At 42.3% G+C, this 21,844-nt stretch overlaps 2 protein-coding genes across 5 annotated transcripts in view; one reads left to right on the top strand and one right to left on the bottom strand.

Moving 5' to 3' along the window:
• The window catches only part of LOC128733930 (protein piccolo-like), a 52,972-nt gene extending 51,518 nt beyond the window's left edge, over nucleotides 1-1,454 (bottom strand). The window contains exon 1 of the mRNA XM_053827806.1: nucleotides 1,377-1,454. Within this exon, the coding sequence (XP_053683781.1) occupies nucleotides 1,377-1,449 (73 nt within the window). The 5' untranslated portion in view covers nucleotides 1,450-1,454. The remainder of the gene's footprint in view (nucleotides 1-1,376) is intronic.
• Nucleotides 1,455-7,813: 6,359 nt separating this feature from the next.
• On the top strand, nucleotides 7,814-20,996 carry LOC128738970 (serrate RNA effector molecule homolog). 4 transcript variants are annotated; one of them, XM_053834495.1, is made up of 9 exons: nucleotides 7,814-7,903; nucleotides 8,222-8,378; nucleotides 8,443-8,579; nucleotides 8,653-8,746; nucleotides 8,816-8,998; nucleotides 17,741-17,807; nucleotides 17,872-19,895; nucleotides 19,951-20,064; nucleotides 20,734-20,996. In XM_053834495.1, the coding sequence occupies exons 2-9, from the start codon at nucleotides 8,242-8,244 to the stop codon at nucleotides 20,798-20,800; spliced, it is 2,823 nt and encodes a 940-aa protein (XP_053690470.1). In that variant the 5' UTR covers nucleotides 7,814-7,903; nucleotides 8,222-8,241; the 3' UTR covers nucleotides 20,801-20,996. The 4 variants fall into 4 exon arrangements, with proteins under 4 accessions (XP_053690470.1, XP_053690468.1, XP_053690469.1 ...); XM_053834493.1 differs by having other exon boundaries at nucleotides 20,357-20,996; XM_053834494.1 differs by lacking the exon at nucleotides 7,814-7,903 and adding an exon at nucleotides 7,985-8,089 and having other exon boundaries at nucleotides 20,357-20,996.
• Nucleotides 20,997-21,844: the final 848 nt, after the last annotated feature.

The raw sequence follows: 21,844 nt of genomic DNA, 5'->3' as shown, positions 1-21,844 counted from the left end.
ATTTTATTAACGACATTTCCAAATGAAATATACAATTGAAATCACAAAATTAATATTTCATATCAATGCAATTGCAATGATAAATTCAGAATTGAAAATATCTTACTTTAAATTCAAATACATTTGTTGTTTGAAACTACAATATTTTTAGGTTGTTAAAAAATATTTTATTGAGACTTAAAACAACTATCATATTGTTTGAAACAAACTGGGTATTTTCCTCTCCGTGAGGACTGTTACCGTTTGTAATTGTATGCACCATTTTCACTATTCGATGCATGAGTTATTAAGTTTTGAACGAGTTGAGGCCTGAGCAAATAGTATAAATATCTTTTGTTTGTTCGAATTCCCATACATTTTTATTCTATCTATGGGAAAACTCGAAAATTAACTACCAGTATACAACGGTACTATCTAACTCAAAAACAGCTTTTTATAAATGATGATGATGATGATTAATCTACATTTCATTTGAATATAGGGTTTCACCGAAGACCCCATAATTAACTTATTGTGGAGTCTTCGGTTTCACGCAGTCCAATTCAATTTGCAACAGACGATAATCACAATTCTGCGCTTGTCTAATCACGTTTCTCTAATTCACTAGTTAACACACTTGGAAGAATTTTGAATGAAGCCACAAATTGCTACCTACAATCGCTCTGCATTTCGGCCACTATAATATATATCCCGTTTGTCCGTTTCGCATCAACGCCCGCTTCGCAATTTGCGCACCCAAACCCAACAACAACAACAACAACAAAAAAGTCGCATGATGACGCAGATCAGCGCCAGTGGTCGGTGAGTGGATTGTGCTTTGTGCTGCTTACTGATCGCGGCTGACGACTTGAATGCATTGCAATCACGGCAAGCGAGAAACCTTTTCGAGAACCATTTATTGCTCATCAACCATCAAGCCATGACTGATTGCGTTGTGTCGCGCGAATCGCATCGGTTCGATCAACCGAAACCCCAAGATTGGGGCAGCCTTCATTTAAAATTTCAAATCGAATGCTTTTAATTTGATAATAATTGCTTTGTTTTTAAATCCAATATCAAAATGTATTGCAAAACTTTCAACCTCTCGGGTATTTTGTAATAAAGAACCCAATGCTTCCAGGAAGTAATAAATCTTATCAAGATCACCATCTGACAGATGGAATGAATCAACTAAAACTTTCCGGTTGGATGATTTGTTCCCATGACGATTCAGAATACCATTCCTCTTCTGCTAATCAACCAGCCGGAGCAGTAATTCTCATCCAGACGCTCCGCACCGCTTCCTTATTATATATCAAAATGTCAGAAGAAACGCCACAAAAAAAAACAACAGCAACAAAAAAATCAAATCACGCAACAAACATAAATTTAATTACATTTCACGCCGGTATACTGCTGTCCAGGAACTGCGACCACCGCTAGCAGAACAAAGAGCAGGATTCTCTCCATATATCGTAAAGTCATGTTGGTTGGACACAGAACGTTGCGGAACTTCGACACTTTCACGCTTCTACGCTAGTGCGCACCTTTGGCGTTTACTGTTCTACACGCAACCTCGGAAGGATTTCACACGTTAACTCCACCTAACGGCCCCGCTGCGCCATAACAATGTGCGAACACTTCACAAACTGTCGTTAACGAGTCGCTCGTTTTTTCTTATTTGTTCGAGATTACACTTCTGATTCTCCGATCGAGAGCGCTTAAGGAACTTTCGCGCGCGCCAATGTGCAAATAGTAACTGAGCTGGTTGCAGTGTTGAAATCATGTTTTAAAACATAAACAAGGTCCAGACTCTCATCCGCCGAAAAGCTCGCGCGAAGTGCGAGGTACACTTACACATCGGAAAACGCCAGCCCATTCGCTCTCCTCATCGCCGTCGTCGGTTGCGAAGTTCTCTTGTTCAAGCGTTCTTTACTCGGCGTTGAAAAAAAATCGTGTCTGATCTACGAGATCAAGCCGAGATTGCGGGGACCGGCTTCCCCACGCCCGGGGCGGGATGCGGCTGATGCTTATCAGATGCAGGTTTCTGAACGACCGTCGCATATTCTCTAACTCACACTGGCTACCTGCAAAGCTAATCTGCATTTGTTCAATGTGCATTCGCCTTTCTAATGAGCTACCTCACGGATCAATGCTGCTGGAATTTGATGACATCGCCGGTTCTCGGAATACCGTTCGCTGAAACCTGTTTGCAATCTGCTCGTGCAGTTGTGATCCTCCTCCTCCTCATGGACCTTTCGAAGGGATATCGGATATTTTTTGATGAAATATGAAATGCAGTATAAGAATTAATTTAAAGTCAATCACTTCATTCAGGATTGAAGTCTGACTTGTTTTAGCGGCACACATTCGCCAAGAAGTGCGGCTGAAGGTCGCACCCAATGTCGTACAATTCCGTGATTGCAAAACAAGTCGCCGGTCGCCGAGCGTAATAAATATGCGTCATTAAAATGCAGTACGAAAACTAACTAGTCCCATATGACATCATAGACATGAAACAGTTCCACCAGACAGATAAATCTCCGTGAGTACAGAACTGTGTTTTTACAACACGAACCGAAGGACCTAACGGGCGATCCCAGGTGATCTCACGTTTCGAAATACACGCCAACAACAACGGTCGCTCTAATAAAATGACTAACTGTGTGACCTCTAAAATGCAAGTTAATATAATTCATTGACTTCTTTCTTAAATTGTGCTGAGATCAACCCATTTCAGATAGAAATTCCCCCTAACTATTGTTCCTAATTCGATCAACGGTGTCTTGGGCGGTTTTCCCACTTGTTCATAAGCTGTGTTGATGCAACAACGGTAGCTGATCCAATAACCTCGAAAAGAATGGCGCTGTTAAAGTACAATGCTTAGTGGCAAATTTGGATCATTTCCCAAGGGAACTTGCTGTGCAGATTTCAGCTTAATTAATGAATATGTATTAACAAATGTTGCAAAATTAATGCCTTTGCCGTTTGGTTCGAGTCGTGCTTTTGAACTTTTCCGAAGAGTCGTACTCAGTTCGAGTTCACGTGACTACTATAGTCACAATCCGCGGTTATACCGGGGCTTTTCATATCATATGCATCCCCTTAGCGTGCACGTTGTGAGTTGAGCGCAACATACACCATGCAGATGCGTCAGTTCTTTGGAAAATCACTGAAAGTGAGAAGCAAACATTCTTTTCTTTCTTTCTGCTTGCGTATAACAATTCATTTCGTATGGCAAAGTTCTGAATATTATGAAAACAATTTTAATTTTTATCATTCTATTTTAATTTGTTTGTTCTTACAATTGAATGCATGCCGGGGTGGCTCTTACCGTATCAAGAATTCCTCTCCATTGTACTCGGTCCAAGGTTATTCGTCGCCAATTCGCTGCGTGTCTCGACACACGCAAGTCGGCTTTCCCCTGGTCGAGCCATCTAGCACGTTGGGTCCCTTTATTCCTGGTGCCGGTGAGGTTCTTGAAGAGAACGGATTTCACTGCACAGTTGTCCGGCATCCTTGCAGTGTGGCCGACTCACCGTAGTCTCCCAACTTTCACCAGGTGTACGATGGGGTTCTCTCCAAGTGGTGCCTGCCACTCGTGGTTCATAAGCCACCCTCTGCGATCCATTTGTATTCCGTCAAAAATAGTCCGCTACACCTTTCATTCAAATACTGTACCATACATGCCTGTCTTCCGTAAGCAAAGTTGCTGTCGCAAGTCTGTAGAGGACTACCGGTCCGATTAGCGTCGGTTACATTTACGTAACGCTCATTCCACCCTTATTTCACTATTATTCCAGACTTGCTCTCTATAATGGCTGGCTGTAATGCACTGTTATGGCATTTTTATGGTAGCCTTTAAGCTAGAAAATATATTGGATATTACGTTTAAACAACACGTACTTCAGCAAAATCGCTTATTCAGCATTGGATGCTACTACACAACACTTATTCCACACCTGCTCTTTTAAGTGCTGCCGTGATTGTTCTTTGGGGTGTCCGGGCATAGAGGCCTGTCCGGCTATACACAACTTCCCTCTACTTACTAGCTAAATTATCGCATATTCAGGCTTTACTTTTCCATATCTTCATGAGCCTGTGAGGAAAACTGGGGCAAGTGCATTTAGAAATCACTGGTTCACCTTAAAGCTTAGGTAAAGTACTCTAAACTTTTAAAGGTGCCGCTGGTCCCCAAGTGTCCATATGAGAGTTCAGCAAGCATAAAGGATTTCATAAATCCCCTTGCCCCATTTTACCCCATAGGCTCGTCGAGAAATGGAAAAGTAAAGCTTGAATATGCGATAACTTAGCAAATAAAGGTCCAAAAGATTTGCGATCTTCTGCACAAACGTGTGTTTTTAGTGTTTTGATAACTGCCTAGAACAATGTATTCTTGTAAAACGCGTCTAAGAAAAGCTAAGTATGAAAAACTAATTTTTAAAGAACTTTTAAAGAAAATGCTTTACAGTTCTGCACTCGGCAGAGATAAAAATTTTATTCCTTCAGCAAAGTTGCTTGTTTTTACATTGTTTACAATTTTGCCGAAGAAACAATGTCTATATTTTCTAATACAGAAAGTTATTTTTATATTTTTATCATAGTAAGAGATGACCACTTTTCGACCTCAGATAATGGGGGGTAAGGTTCGATTATGTTCCTCTTCAGCTGATCTGCAAAATTAAACAATGTTTACATTTTTACACTCGAACAACAAACAATCAAGAATGTTTCCATAGTAACTCCGTCAGGGCGAACTAGACGCTCCTGCAATGAATGTAAAAAGATTGTGCCCATCACTTGTGCTCAATAGCCGCCATTATCGCTCATGGAAAGCTGGATACACTGATAACACGAAAACGTTTGTTATTTCTTCCAAAAATTTGTGTTTATTCAGTGGTCTGGTTGGAACTAACACAGGTTAAAAAACAAATGCTCTATCACCCAAGTAACCATAAGCATTAACCCAAAACCGAATATTGAGAATAAATAAGCATGCCTGGTGCTAAACTGCTGTATATAAACAATCTTAATGTTTATAAAACTTATATTGACACTGTTAATGCATAAAAGCATTGACGCAAATCAACATTAAAGAAAGCATTATTTGCGCATATAATGATACAAAACAATGCATATAGACAAATGCATTAAAACAAGCCGTAAGTGTTAATAAAGGGCTTGTGTTTGACTTCTTATGTAGCTTTTCTAAAGCGAATATTTCTGCTCTTTTCCACTTAATGTATGCTGTCTTTTTCTACTCCATTAGTTTTGCATGACAGGTAGTAATGATATGAGAAGGAAAAGCACCAAGCTTTATACACAGACAAACAGACGAGACACTCGCGTAAATTCCATCGTCCAATCAAAAACCACTCATTTTTCAAAAAAGCATGTTTCGCAACATGACCACAACGCGGCGCGCGAGTGTTGCTTCGAGATTTCAGTATAAAACCATTCAAATGTAAAAACCCTACAGCATAAAACCGTGCAAATGCAAGCTACTCCGCGACATGCATAACAGAGGGTGCTAGTGTGCGCAAAATCTGTAGGACGATGGTTTTTAAAGGATTTTCTTCTATGTGTCATTTCAGTTCGTCAGTGCTTTAAATATGATTAATTTCAACCCGCTCTCTTATATCAGCTGTGGTTGAGATAGCAAAGGCGCAAGGAAACGAATGAGGTTGCAGGATTGGCTCCGGTTCGAGCCCTGTCTAGGAGGTAACATTATTCAGAAGTTTAACAAATGTCCCGCATTTATCCACATAAATAAAACTAATAAAACTATCCCGCAAAAAAATCCGCCGGCGTAAATGCAAGAAATTACTTTTTGTGTTGTCCTTTTTGTTTTGGTTTTTCACCGACCGAATAAAAAGTTAACGATATGCCGTCGATATTTTTTCGATACGTCGATAATGTAGGCAAAGTGACATTTTGATGAAGCCTCAAACAAACACTAATAACGTTTATTAAATGCTTGCGGCGTAGCATTTTAATAACTCGCTATTTCGCCTTTTTGGCGTTATATAAGCTCTACAGAAGTATATAAAGAATAATAAGCTTTTAATCGTAGTTCTGTATGCTTATACAATGTTGTCATAGGACAAATGTTTAGTGCTTACTGGTTACTTGGGCAGTTAGGTCTTTGCAAGTGACACTCAAGTCGCTTTTTACGCGAAAGATACGTTCTGCGTAAATCAAAATCGCGTAAACAACCGCGTAAATTCCGAAATTCGCGTAAAAAACGCGTAAATTCCGCAATTCGCGTAAAAAAGTCGCGTAATAAACAAACCGCGTAATAAGCGATTTCAGTGTATTTTTAAAATGTTTGTCACCCATCCCTTTGAAATTGGCTTGAAAAATCGAGGGGCGAAAAAATAATGTGTGGGCTTTTTTTTTTAAAATGAATTGTCTGTTGGCACTACAGCCTGAAAAACTCCAAAAATGAGCGTACGGAGTGTCAGCACTTCTAGCATGAAACAGAAATGGAAATTCGAACAATAAAATTTCCGAAAATCAGCAAAAAAATCTTTCCATTTTGTGTTTCTTTTCACATATTTTTGCGTGGAAAATTGTAACGCATATTTTTTTTGCTCGATTAAAAGAATCTCTTTGTTTTTTATTCGCAAATTATTGAAATGGGAGCACTGCCAGCTGTCAAAATCATTTCGCACGGTTGCCAGATCTATCAGATTATCATGAATTTAACCAATCCTGCAGTTCGGCACTTTAGGTACCGTATCGCCACAGTTCGGCTCGTTCCAAGCTACGGGGTGAAGTGGCTGTCAAATTCATACATTTTCGATGTTCAACGCATAGGTACCAAAATGTTAATTTTGACAGGAACCAAAAAATTGACTGGGAATTCTCCTTTACCGAGGACCATTTGAAAGTTGCTCCCTTCACTCCTACATGAGAAAGAGATAGCAACACACCATGCCCTTGGTTTCAAGTCGCCTAACATAAAAACGGCTTACCGACCCCTTATGATTACCTAAGAAAAGATACGTATACACTCAACCCCCGCTAATATAAAAAACAGCTCGTTCAGATTGGGCGAGTTCATTTTTAATATGAATATTTGGTAACTCTATTCATTTTCACACACGCGCAAGACGCGCACCCTATGAACTTGTTAATTTGATTTGACGAAAACAAACGTTTTGAAAACATTTCAAACATGCGCGAATTCTAAAGGTTCGGTTTGTATAAGACGAAATTGGCTCGGCAGTTTCGACTAAAATGGTCTATTTTGAGTGCTGGAGAGAGGAAAGTTGCATATGAGTTATATTGCCAACGCTCCTGAGCAAGAGGAAACACATTAAGATTTTTTGCTTTTTTTTAATTTACCGGTGAACTTTAACGTCAATTTTTGTGTGACGCTTGATCGGTTTTTAATGTGAACGCATTCATACCACCGGGGTACAGATTAAAAATGTTCAGATTAAAGAAGGTCCTACCAACGGGGGTACACGGTATATATTCGCTATGACGGCGCCGCAGTGGAGACACCTACATTAGTGTCAAGTATGCGTGAAGCAGAATAGCGATTTGTTAAAGAGTGCAAAAGACAGAAACATGTCGGAAATAATTTTCACGCATTCAGCTACGGGCAGTTCTGTAAGTGGAAAAGAGGTCGTGCGGTGCCGTCATTGCGAGTTGAGATTACAGAAGTGATCTCTGATTACTACGCATTTCTTTTCCTTACAGTATTCTGAGAAACCCCTTGGCATCAATTGGCAGATCTCACCTTTGTATAATCATTGTACTTTGAACTTTTGAGTTTGACAGTACTTCCAAGAAGGTTTTCAAATTTAGGTGGCAACACTGCCGAACAGCACCTTGTATAAAAAAGAGTGAAAGGAGAAAGTTTTGCAGACGCGTCCTTAGCAATAGTGAAAAATCTGTTTTTCTGCGTAAAACAGTAAGTAAATCGTGCAGTTCTGTTCTCATTTTATATTGGTTGGTATTTTAATCAGTTTTATATTGTATGCCATGTATTTTACTGCTGACAATTGAGGATTTTACGATGTGTTAAAATCTTAAAAATGTGAAAAATTGTCGCGATTAAGCTGACTTCTGTTACCTACAGTAATAATGCCGATGTTAAGTGTGTTGGATTCACTAAAATTAAGTTCTTAAGCATAACTATTAGGCCCATTTAGGAATTTTATACGAACAAAGCCATAATGTTTCAAGTGAAAAGTCATTGACTGATTGAGGTTATGTTTCTCTTTTGTAGCGGTGCGAATTGAGTAAAAGATGGCAGACTCTGACGATGAGTACGACCGTAAGCGTCGGGATAAGTTTCGTGGTGAACGCAGTGCTGGCGGAGACAGCTATCCCCGGGGTGTGGATCGATCGGATCGGTCCCGTGGTCGGGATGACTGGGCTGAACGGTAAGTGCTCGCTCATCTAATGAGCGGTAGAATCTTAGTTTTTAATTGTTACCTATAATTTCAGCGGCAGGCCAAGACAGGATTACCGTGACTATCGGCCTCCGCCAAGGGATCGTGGATACTCGCCGTCCCGGGAAGGTCCCCCGATGAAGCGTATGCGCGGTGACGGTTGGGGTGACGACGGAAGGCAGCGATATGGTGGTGAGTGTTGATTGTGCAAATTATCACGTTTTACAAATGGGTAAATGTTATTGCAAATTTTAACAACTTTTAGGTCATGATGGTTATGGAATGTACGGCTATGGCCATGACCATTTTAGCATGCATCCCAGTGCTGGATACGGGCATCAAGCCCCTATGCATCAAAGGTAAATATATCCGAACATGTTTGGATTTTAATTAACTAGAATCACTAAAAGTCAAATCACTCTTCGTAGAGAACCGCAATCTTCCGCTGATATGCAAACACAGCCTTGCATGATGTCGCTGAAACAATTTTTGGCAATCCAGGACGATACCATTTCGGATTCCGAAGCAATTCAGAAGCACAATGAATACAAGCTGGAATTCAGGCGACAGCAATTGAATGAATTCTTTGTGGCTCACAAGGATGAGGAATGGTAAGATATTATTGGGTAAAATCGTCGAGAGTGTTCGTTTCCATGCTGTCTCTCCATGCTATTAGTCAACAGAAAACCATGAGGATGGTGATGAAACTCGCGTGCACACTTCTAGTCCAAGGTTGATAACGAGTCACTTTTTAGTGACTTGGTCACTTTTTTTGGTGCTGGTTACTAAAAAGTGACATTTTTTTTATCATATAAAAGCATTTTTTAAGATCTCAACAGTCAATAGGTCAAAATTTATCTGGGATTTTTGTAATCGACAATTTTTTCCCTAGCTTTTAAAAAATAAGGAAGTCAGATTAGCTAACTTAAAAGCTTTCGGGAGCGTTCTGTCACTCTTTCCAGTTTTCGGTATGAATATTAACCTTGTTTGTCCCCAAAAGGTGGGTATATGATTCAATATAAAACTGGCCCTAAAATGTCAATAATGGGATAGTTAACTGCTTGTTGCTCGACAATATCTTGCAGTACTATCTTCTCGCATAACGTCTTCAATCGTGTGTGTCACAACGGCTTTGTGAAAATAGCTCCTCTTGATCTCGATACCTAGAAAATGCTTTACGTTACGGCAAACGTGTTACATTTCTTTCGGATGTAGAAACATGAATCCGCTGTGGTTTGAATCCCATCTCCCGGAAAACTGCACAGCTAGTTTGGTTCCAGACACGAGCGGATTACTTGAGTCCATACAATTTTTTAGCATGCATACTCTGTTTGGATCTCCTATGGTGTAATCTGGCCGGTTCATCCATCCCGTATGAGTTGCCGTATGGAAAGTTTGTGAAGATTTGTGCAAAGTATTGTTTATCCTTTGCATTCAACAAATTTCTATTCATCTTCACAAATCGAACAAACTTGGGCAGGTGGCAGCGCCGTTTTGCGCACATAAGCGAATGGTAATGGCGTCCAGAGAGTCACTTGCTTGACGATGGGAGCGTACACCTCATCAAAGTTTACGCCGAACTTCTCCGTGAATCCTTCAGCCACTAGTCCAGCCTTGTGACGTACTACGCTCGCCTTTTTGCACTCCTTCGTTTCGAATATCCACTTGTAATCAATGTTCATGCGGTTCGGCAGCAGTTCAACCTAGTCCCATGTATCGTTCTCAATCAAAGACTTTCTCGTCGTCGAACGCGTCCTTCCAGAGTTTCGCTTTTGGTCCTATAAGGTTTTCGGATGCATATCGTGTATTTCTGTTGGCCAATGGTTGGCGTCTGGCTGATAGCCCGTGCGCATGCTTCAGGTTCAAGACGATCGCAGTTTCTTCCCAGTACCCTCGTTGGTATCAAGCTCGGATTGGTTAGATGAAAATTGATCGGAGGGTAATCCTTTGCTCGAAGAGAAAAATCTTTTAACGCCTCTCAAATAGCACTCCCTTCCGCTTCTCTTCAACACCAGCGACTCTGGTGGATTGAAAGATTTTTGTTTTTACTGGTACTGACTTTTTCGCGGTCGAACGTAAACTCTTTTTTGATTAAAGCAGAGGAGCGTTTGGTGCGAAAAATGTTAGGCTGAATACTGGGCAAGTTTCGATCTGCGGCTAAAAATATATTGGTTTTAGTTCGTGGCACTGGGACTCCAACCCAGAATTTCTCGATTAGTACTCGAGTGCTTTACGCATTTAAACTATACCACACCCATGTATTAATTAGTCTCAGATCTAGTTTTTGCCCTACCAGTCCAAGCATCCCAGTCCGGGGGAAGCGCAGGGATGATTACGTTCCTTGCTGGGTCGTCGTAATCTTTATCAGTGCTTGATTCGTTGTCTTCTATCGGTTCATCAGCTTCGATATCGTTTGCGTTTTCTTCTTTGTGTGATAGAGACCTCGTCTAACGAAAAGGATGCAGTTGTTGCCGTTTACCATTGAGCAATTAGAAAAATCGCCAAAGGAAGCCTGCAATTGAAGCCTAATTGCTGTCCAGATGATCTTATCGTGGTCATTGGTGTGCAGGTGATTCCAGAACTTTTGACAGCTTTACTTTCAGTGAATCAGATTGTTAAGCGTGGTCATATGGATGCGTTCAGCAAGGATGGCATTAAAGCTGTAAACCCGGATGGGGAAATGATGACCACTGGAAGTAGGAAACGTGACCTGTTCAAGCTGGATCAGCTGCAGACGTCAGAAGTCCTGGTGTGTTCAACTCTAGAGAGTGCAGAGATGGGGCATAATTTCCGGAGTGGAGTGTGATTCGTCTTCCAGGATGAGCGAAAAATGGAAGATATGTGCTATGGGCAAGCAAACACGCTTGTCTTTCAGCAAGTCGCGATCACGAGCATCAGATCTGTCGGAAGTCGTTCACTTGGATGTTTGTGGATCTATGGAGGAAGAATTGCTGAGAAGAAACCGATACTCTTTGACGATCACGGACTTGATAAAGTGATAAGAAGCACCTGAATCAAAATTCCAGTCATTGTCGTCTTCCTCGAATGGGGCAAGCACCATACACCACACATTACCCGTCTTGGAAGGACAGTAAAAAGATTTCTTCGCAATCTGGCCAAATTCATGGCATTCAGCAAAGGACCGCCTATATTTTGGTCCTTTGCTGGATGACGGAGTCGGTTCTACGTTCTTCTTGATTGGTTTCTTCCACGGCCTGTTACCGACGTATGCGTTCTATGATGCCTCCGGTAATTGCCAGTCTGGAATTCTCGGGCGCCATTATAATTGCTCAGTGTTCTTCAGGCAATCCGGCTAGTAGTAGAGTTTCGATCCACTCATCGCTGATTGTAAAACCACTTCCTCATACCTGGTGTACCGTTTCTATGATACCGTTGATGAACGATTCCTTCGAATCGCTGGTAGTTGCGGATGTTATTAATTTTCTCGAACAGTCCGACGCTGCTTCCAATCAGGCGTCCTTCACAGAAGTAGCTTCCCTCACATGTACGTAATTTACCGCATCCAGTAGAAGGATGATTTTTGCTTTGGCTTTTCGGTCCTTCAATACATCCACAATCGCTGGAGTTCCGTCTTCATTCAGCTTCGGCTTGAATGACTGTTCTTCAAGGATCTTTCCATTTCCAGAACCTCTGAACCGCAAATTTCTACGTACCTCGATCAGTTCTCAAGGTCTAGCAGAAGTGGTACATATGTATGGCAGACTTTACTAACCGTACATACGGATCGGTGCGGTATCTCCTCCGCCTGTCTGAGAACTTGTCGTTGGAGTGAGTGGTCATGTTCGTTTTTCAATAGTTTGAATTTTGAAATGATCAGGCGGTTCAAAAGCTCTGCTTAAAAATGTGCTTTTTGAAAGTGTCAATTAGTCGAACGTTTCTCAGAGATGTGGAAACCGATTTCTGCGCTATTAGTCTTGTTTGACAGATAATCTAGCCTCATAGATCACTATTCATTGTTTTTTTTATCAGAGGATTAGTTTGAAAGTTAAGAGTAATTGTGTAAAGACACATTACTTACTTTTTCGGTGACAATCCGGCTACCGAATATGGGCCGAAGTTAAGAGTCGTCCCCCCGCTTCTCGGTCTTTCTTTGGCTGCCACTCTCCAGTCGCCCCTAACACTCGCTCCTGTTGGGTTCTCTGCAGAATATGGCTTTCACTGGTCTCAACCGGCATCCGGCTAACCCACTGTAGCTTGCCGTGTTTTATTCGCTTCATATTATCCGCATCTTTGTATATACGTTGGTAAATTTCGTGGTTCATGCGCCACTCTATTTTCTAATATGCCACCAAGAATTGATCGCATCAAGAGATCACCGACCGCTCTCTTTCAAAGTCGACGCTTCATGGCCGTAGAGTACCGTCGGGAGAATTAGCACCTTATAGAGCGCAAGTTTAGGTACGAAGTTGTAGGCTACAGAACTTCAGCTGGCGTAGTCCGTAGAAGGCCCTATTGATAGCAGCTGCCTTTTTACTTGACGGCTCACATCGTCATGTGTCACTAACGTTCCAACATCCGAAGAGCTATCACGCTCTCTACCAGCCATCATATGCTTCGTTTTGGCAGAGTTTATGATAAGCCTTATCCTCGCAGCTTCCTCCTAAAGATGCGCGTACACTTTTTCTACAGCTCTACGGTTAACACCGATGATATCGATGTCATTCGCGAACTCTAGGGGCATTTGAGATTTCCTGATGATGGTAGCGCTTCTTTGCAAGCCTGCTCTTCCAATGCAATGTTGAATAGCAAATTCGATAGCCCCTCACCTTGCTTCAATCCATTTGACGTCACAAACGAGTCCGATGTGTCGCCCCCTATCTCAACGTTTGACTTTGAACCATCAAGTGTCACGTACTTTTCGATGACAATTTGCTTATCGAATCCATGCCGAATTCAGGATCCTCGGTCTTGAGTTGCCGCTCTCCAGTCGCCCCTAACAGCCCCTAACATCCAACGGGTACGGAGTCTACCCGGAGTCTTGCTACGTGGTGAGCCCATTGTTGCCTGCCGTGTTTTAGTCGTTTCACATTATCCGCATCTTTGTATACTTGGTATTTCATGATTCATGGACCTGCGCCACATTCTTGTGTCTTGTGTCTAACATGCCGCCAAGAATTGATCGCCGGATCTTACGCTAAAAAACACCAAGAGGTCGTCGGTCGTCCCTTTCAACGTCCACGCTTCGTGGCCGTAGAGTACCATCGGGAAATTGGCGTCTTATAGAGCGCGAGTTTTGTACAGAGTTGCAGGTTTCTGGACCTCAGCTGGCTACGTAATCCGTAGAAAGCCCTGTTGGCAGCCGCTATTCGCCTTTCTACTTCACGGCTCAAATCGTTGTCACATGTCACTAACGTACCAAGGTAAACATATTCGTCGACCACTTCAAAGGTATCTCCATCTATAACCACCGTAGTTCCAACACCCAAAGGCTACCCTGCTCTCTACCAGCCACCATATACTTTGTTTTGGTAGAATTTCTGATGAGCCCTATTCTCGCAGCTTCCTCCTTAAGATGCGTGTTTACTTCTTCCACAGCTCTATGGTTAACACCGATGATATCGATATTGTCCGCAAACGTATGAGCATATGAGATTTCGTGATGATGGTACCGCTTCTCTGCACGCCTGCCCTTCGAATAGCACCTTCCAATGCAACGCTGCTTCACGTTGCTTCAAACCGTCTAACGTCACAAACGAGTCCGATGTTTCACTATTCTGATTCTGACGCTTGATTTTGAACCATTAAATTTGTCGCAAGGTAAACATTCGGCCGTCGTGGAGCGTCCCTCTCGAAAACCGCGCAGGTATTTGCCAACAAAGGTTTCCTGCAACGGCCTCAGTCTAAGAAACAGAATGCGGGAGAGAATTTTGTATGCAGAATTGAGGAGAGTAATGTCGCGATAATTGCTGCATTCGATTCGATGACCCTTTTTGTAAATAGGACATATGAGACCATCCAATCAGTCCGTAGATAGTTTCTCCTCAGTCTATAACTTTAGTATATCCTGATGGATTGCACAATACAGCCGTTCGCTCCCGATTTTTAAAAATTCGGCGGAGATGCCGTCTTCTCCATCCGCTTTGTTTTTCAGCCCTCTCGCTGCTTATTTGACTACGTCTAAAGTTGGTAGATCCACTTGTCCATCATTCTCAATTATCATATTTCTGTTGACTGCTCCTTGTTTACCATTCAACAATACATCGAAGTGTTGTTTCCAACGCCTAGCCACCTCCGATCGTTCGGTAATCAAGTTTCCCTCCATGTCGTTGCACAGAAAAGCAATGCTCCGCTTACGCCGCACTGAATCGTATGCTGCTTGCAAGTCCATAAACATTTCCGGTACTTAACTGACATAGGTAGTAACTGGTAGTAACTGACATAGGCTAAATATCTGATCCGTTGATGAACGACTTTCACGAAAACCAGCTTAGTACGTGTCGTCGAAGGGCTCCGCTAACGGTCTCAGTCTACAGAACAGGATACGAATGAGCATATTATAGGGCAAATTAAGTGAAGTAATACCTCGACAGTTTTTACACTCGAATTGATGTGCTTTTTAAAAATGGAAATATGGAACCAAAGCGGACCCTAAAACAAGAAGCATCGATCATATCTAGAGTACAAAAGCTGTACGATACGATGATTGCTCCGAATTCGTTGCGCATAATAATGGACGACGAAACATATGAGAATTTCAATTTAAATCCTCGCCAGGGCCACAGTATTCTACGGTGCGAGAAGGGCAAGTATTAGATCAGGCAGTCTGGTAGGCTATTTGTTGCTGCAGTAACCGTTTGCAACCGTCCCTTATAAATGCTTCGATGATCAGCGAAGTGTACGTTAAGGAGCGTTTACAAAAACAGCTACTACCGATAATCTGTAGCCGGAAGGATTTTGTTGTCTTCTGGTCAGGTTTAGTGTCTTGCCATTACGCGAAATCGATGTAAAATTCATTCCAAAGAACCTCCCAATTGCCCGCAAAGTCGCACATCTTAGGAAACATGGGTCAAAACTTGTCGCTAACAAGTCTGTGCTGAAACTTAAGAATGTTCGCAAGAAGGTGCGTCAGCTTCGATAATAGAAATCGAAAAATCGATTAAAAATAGAATTTCCTACACTTGTATTTCATTTTTACAAAAATTTGGATGCAAAGGTTGGACTGGGACAGTCTTTAGTCACGGAGTTTTTTTTGGCTCCACAGTCAAATTGCTTACTAAAACGGATGTCAAATGTAAAGGAAATCGAAACGTTGGAAGTAGAGGAAAAATAATCATCATTTTGATAAACTCCATCGCAGGCCAAGAAGTAAGATAATAAGCTATTGATATAAGCACCAAAAGTTGAAAATTTCCAACTTTGAAGCGAATTAAATGTTCTCATGTACTTGCCGACAGGTGATGATCGTGCGGGTCCCTGATCTGCATGTAAGTGTACACTGGAAAACAGGAGCGAGTGGCGAATTGAAACACATCCAAGAATGGCGTGCACGTATGTTCAATTTTTGTGTACGGAAACGAAACAAGCCTAGTCAGTCTCATTGGAAAATCATGTACAAGTTAATGTTACAGTTAATTTCGTTTAACCGAATCGTATGCTGCCTTGCAGTCTATAAACAAATTGTGTGTTTGTGAGTTGAATTCCTGAAGTTTATCGAGGATTTGTCGCTAGGGGAACATTTTACACGGGCAGAACAGGAGTTGGCACAGTCGGGTTTCTTATTTCGTTGATCGTTTTGAAGAAGCTTGTCGTATCGTGCCTTTTCGAAACAATTCTCCGTCTCCCCAAGAACGCGATCCCAGTGCTGGCGTTTCTTACGGCGGTGAAGTCTCTTTTCGACAGCTCTACTAGCATCTCGGTATCTCTCTCTGCGCTGGCGTGTCTCAGTTACAGCCAATATGTGACTTCTGACTCGATTCTTCTCATCAGTCACCCGTTGGCAGTCTGCGTCAAGCTACTCACTAGAATTAAAACTACTGATTGCATCGTGGATGTGCTTCCACTGCTCGTTCGGATTCTTTTCAATTTATTCGCCGATCCGCGCATCAGTTTTCCGAAAGCACTCTGCAGCAACCCCTTCCGCTGATAACCGCCGAATGTTTAGTCGTTGGTCTCGATTTGAATACATTGGATAAGCGGACACGAATCTTGCTTACTACAAAATAGTGGTCTGAGTCGACGGTTGGTCCCCGGAAGGATCGCATGTCTGCGACATCAAAAAAGTGCCGGCCATCAACCAGAATGTGGTTGATCTGAGAGCATGTTTTCAGGTGTGCTTCCGAGTGTTCCATCGTGCAAAATAGGTACTACAGATAACCATTCCTCTAGCTGCAGCGAAGTTGATAAGCCTCAGAAAGAGAAGGGAAAGAGTGTCTGGTGCGATGAATGGTAATTGGATAAACTGAAAATTTTTCGATATGGCAGACCAAAAACTTTCCTACTTTAAAAATGATTAATTTTTAAACCACTGAACTGACTTCAAGGATTTTGGCATTAAATGAAAGTCAAACAAAAAGAAACAATTGAATTATGTTCCGATGTTATGTCGATTTGTATCTCAAATAATAAGTAAGTTGGGGTCCTTCCACTACCAGGTGGATTAAATCGGGTTTTTTTTGCGTACCTCGCTGGCTATCAGCCCTGGATTTTAGGATGTGTGCGCGTAGTTACATCGGATGGTTGTGCGCCTGCATTCCAACATGCATGACATCTGCGGGGCACCCAGCAGCAGCGGATTTTATCATTGTACATATATAATTATTTAATAACAATTCTTCTCCTTGACAGCGCTAGGAAATGGGTACAGCTTTCGAGCGGTGCCGTGCTTATCATGCACACACACAATGCCTTTCTATTCTTCACCGTCATATGCCGGCTTAGAGTTTTCCCCCACTTTCGCGTAACTTTTAAACCCGTTAAAGTGCCCCTCGCGCGTTGTCTTGTTTAGGGACTTTAAGGCCTAGCCACTATCGAACGCCTGGCGAGCAAATGAGTCGTTCAAATGAGACAGAGTCGGAGAGGTATTTACAATTTTTCTAGAATAATGGGTAACAAACTATAACGCAAATCTGCCAGTGATTGACCAAATGACCAAATGATTCTTGTTAGCATTGTTAACTTGTTAACTGTTATTGAACTCTATGACCTACTATGAAACTGGCAGCTGGGTAAGATTGCCCTCTTGAAGCTGTGAATATTAAGTTTATTTATTAAAACTTGATTGCTTGTCTGTTAAACTTTTTACGCCCTCCCTTTTTTTTTGTTGACACATTCAGTAATGAGATGTTATTTTCGTCTTTTTCTTGTTTCCTTTTAAATGTTCTTTTTCCGGCCAGGTTCAAGATCAAATACCATCCGGAGGAATCGATGCGGCGAAAGGAAGAGCAATTGGGTTTCCTAAAGGTAGGTCAATTTAATCCTGTCATGATATTGAAGGCTAATGTTCGTTTTTTTTTGTCCCAAACAGAAACGCTGCGATGTTTTCTGCGAACTTCTGGAAGCGAAAGAGGTCACTAAGGTTTCGGTGGACACGTCCAATTCGGAGCCGTTGCTTCGCTTGCTCGATACGGTGGTTATTAAGCTGGAAGGAGGTACCGAGGAGGATCTCAAGGCGTTGGACGAAAAACCGCCTGAACCGGTTGTTGTAACATTACCGAAGCCTAGGTTCGAGGTCAAACGAGAACCACTGGACGACGGGATTAAGAAGGAGAAATTTAGTATTAAGGAGGAGAAGTTTGACTATTCCGAGCCCACGCCGATGGAGAAGCCGATTGATCCGGAGAAGGACGTGATTGGTGGTGGCGAGTGGGACGATGAGGAGCCCATAGTACCACCGAAGCCAGCACCCGTCGAAAATGAACCGGAACCGGAAAGAGAACCAGAGCCTGACTCGGCTAAAGAACAGGAACCCGAGCCGGAAGATGATTCGTCTTCGAGAAAGAAGGGTCGCAGAAAGAGAAGCCGCTCGGATTCGGGCTCCAGTTCGTCCTCTTCGTCGTCCAGTAGCTCCAGTGATTCAGAAGATGAAAAAGAAAAGGAAAAGAAGGACGACGAGGATGAAGAAAAAACAGCAGAACCGGAGGAGGCAGCAAACACTCCGCCATTGCCCGAAACACGGGAAGAACGCGCTAAGAGCAACGGGCACAAGAGCGCCGGCGAGGATGAAGTGGAGACAGAAAATAAAGACTCGGAGGAAGCCGATGGAAAAATGGATACTGAAGAGGCTGCTGGTGCTACACAGGAGCCTGAGGCCAGCGCGGAAAAAGAACAACCAGAAAAGCAAACCGAGAACAGTGAACAGCAGGAGCTTGCGAACAAAGAAACCGAAGGCGAACAGGACGCAGAACGTGCAGAGACTATCGATTTGATCAAAGAAAACACCACTGCAGTAGCTCCTCGTGCGCTGCATAGAACCAGCTCTATTTTCCTTCGCAATTTAGCGCCGTCGATTACGAAAGCCGAAGTGGAAGCGATGTGCAAGCGCTACAATGGCTTCCTGCGAGTTGCCATTGCCGATCCGTTGCTAGAGAGAAGATGGTTCCGCCGTGGTTGGGTGACATTCCGTCGAGACGTGAATATCAAGGAAATTTGCTGGAACCTTAACAACATTCGCCTGCGGGACTGCGAATTGGGTGCAATCGTGAACAAAGACTTGAGCAGACGTGTTCGTCCGATCAACGGAATCACCTGCCACAAGACGATAGTTCGAAGCGATATCAAGCTTTGCGCTAAAATCACTCATAACTTAGATGATAAAGCCAATCTGTGGAAAGAACCGGACAGCGATAACGGCGAACGAAATGGCGAGTTCTTTGGACTGAACTCTAGAAACCCTGTGCTGCAAAACATCACCGATTACCTGATCGAGGAAGCTTCCGCCGAAGAGGACGAGTTGCTTGGGCTTTCTTCGGAGAACAACAAAGGCATCGACGGTGAAATGGTTGAACGTGACGCCCAGTTGATTGAGGTTCTGGACAAACTTATTCTGTACCTGCGAGTGGTCCATTCGGTCGATTTCTACAATCACTGCGAGTATCCGTACGAGGATGAAATGCCCAACCGCTGTGGAATCATCCACGCCCGTGGTCCTATGCCGCAGAACAAAGTAAGCTCCAATGAAATTCAGGAATACATTCGCACGTTCGAGGGCAAAATGGGATCCTTCCTTGCTCGCGTCTCCGAACTGGATGAAGAGGAACTGAAGAAAATGGGCGCAAAAGATGCCGAAGCCGAGGTGGAAAAGTTCATTCAGGCTAACACGCAGGAGTTAGCCAAGGACAAGTGGCTCTGTCCACTGTCCGGAAAGAAGTTCAAGGGACCAGATTTCGTACGCAAGCACATCTTCAACAAGCATGGTGAGAAGGTCGACGAAGTACGCAAGGAGGTCGAATACTTTAACAACTATCTTAAGGACACCAAGCGACCCCAGTTACCCGAACATCCGGGTAATACCAAGAAGGCGCCGGTCGAAGCGCCACCACCGTCGGCTGGGTAAGATGAGCGAATTTTTTTTCTTATTTTTTAACTAACCTAATTTGTTTTGCAGCTATCGTTCCGCGTACGGAATGTCCCACGGGTATGCTCCGATGTATGCCCCATATGCACCGCCAATGATGGCACCAACTGGTCGCGGCCGTCCGGGATACGGGCGTGGTGGACGGTAAGTAGAATATATTGTTTATTTAACCTTCTCCTTCCTTCTTTTTTATCATGAGCTTTTCATAGTAAGTAGTGTAACAAATGCAGTTTAGAAATTTGGGAAAACGTGAAATTTCCAAACTGAATTAGTACATTTGCTCTGCTTCGCACGCCTTCTTCCATTGACTCGTTAGACGAGTAGTTTCAATCCCGATGCTACTGATCTAATGGTCTAAACCAAAAAGAAACAGTATTTTTACCTTCTAGAAGCCCCCTTCTAAAGAGTTTCTATTCGACCCCGTTACACTTTCCAGAGAATCGACGACACAAACTCGCAGGCCCATAGTAGCGTACAGCGATTTGGATATGCCCAATTTTAACGACAGCTTTCTTTGAAACATGCGCGCTAAGTGTTCTAGGAGCTTTGACGAACTTTCCGAACTTCTTTAGTTTGAAAGGCTAGGACTCTTCATTCAGGACAAATTGTATTCGACGACCCGACTACCTAACCTCTAATTGCGTGTAATAAACTAGGGCGAACAATAGGAAATACTTTGTTTGATTTGTCGTGAGCTCTAGAATCCGAAAACTGTTTCGATTACGTTACGTACTGTTGCCACACCAAAACCACACACCTTTCCTGCGGTTTATCATATCTTGTTTACACCCCGATCTATTGAAATCGTTCCAGAATGGCACCGGCAGTGATTCACTACCGCGATCTGGACGCACCCCGTGAACCGGATGAGTTTATCTAAATCACTTCGATCGTATACATATATATATATAGAAGAATTCATACAATAGCAACACCGTACATTATATAGCGTTATGTGTATCCAAAATTCAACTTCATTTTAGATATAATGGCTTTTCATAATTTGACTCCATTTAAGAAGAAGACTAGTTAACATACTGTCAGAGTTCAAAGGTGTAATGACAAATGAAATAAAGCGTAAGAATATGTACGTTAATTGGATCAGATAATAGATCCATCTTTTTCGCCTTACATCCGAAAATAACCCTATCATAAAGTTCGAAAACAGACACTGAGGAAGCCTGCAAGTCGTAGGCGAAATACGTATCTGTCAAGAATTAAATATATATACCTAGTAGATTTAAATTGGATAATGTTTTTTTATTTAATTTCCAAGTTTCGTATTCTACTAAGACGCTCCAAAAACTTTCATAAATGTAAAGTTAAATTAATATAATTCATTGGCGTTGAAAAGTTGCCACTTGTAATTGGATACACCCCCCTGGAGTGGGGCCTCCAGCTTCTATACTTGTCGCTATCAATCCCAAGGGTCAAACACCTTACAGATTTACAGCTTTTGAACGGAAAACTACGTTTTTGTTTCCTATATTGGGGTGCACTTTAGAAGTACGAGAAATGAGAATGTAACGAAAAGTGGTTGTGATTTGCACGCTTATAACTCAGCTATTTTTCAATGGATTTTAGAGATTTATGCATCAATCGATGAAATTTTTTCTAAAAATTGATTAATATAGAAAATTGATTAATATAGAAAATGTATAAATAATTTATCAAACCACTATTGAAAAAAGCATAAATGATAGGCATTGTCAAAAACAAACGAATCAGCCAATCACATGGAAGCGCTCTTTTGCTTCCCAGGCAGGGTAAAACAATCTTATACCTACACCTGCGGTTTCGTTTACTTCGATTCTGAAAAACAGTAACCGAGCCTTTGCTTACCAACAGGACAGGAATTATTCATTACTAGTGATGTCCGATTACTTCTCGATTAATCGAACTAATCGATTATCCGCTAAAATAA

Source organism: Sabethes cyaneus, chromosome 2, assembly GCF_943734655.1.
Source record: "Sabethes cyaneus chromosome 2, idSabCyanKW18_F2, whole genome shotgun sequence".
NCBI classification, from domain to species: domain Eukaryota; kingdom Metazoa; phylum Arthropoda; class Insecta; order Diptera; family Culicidae; genus Sabethes; species Sabethes cyaneus.
The sequence above is the reverse complement of the archived record's forward strand: the minus strand, read 5'-3'. Positions and strand labels throughout refer to the sequence as shown.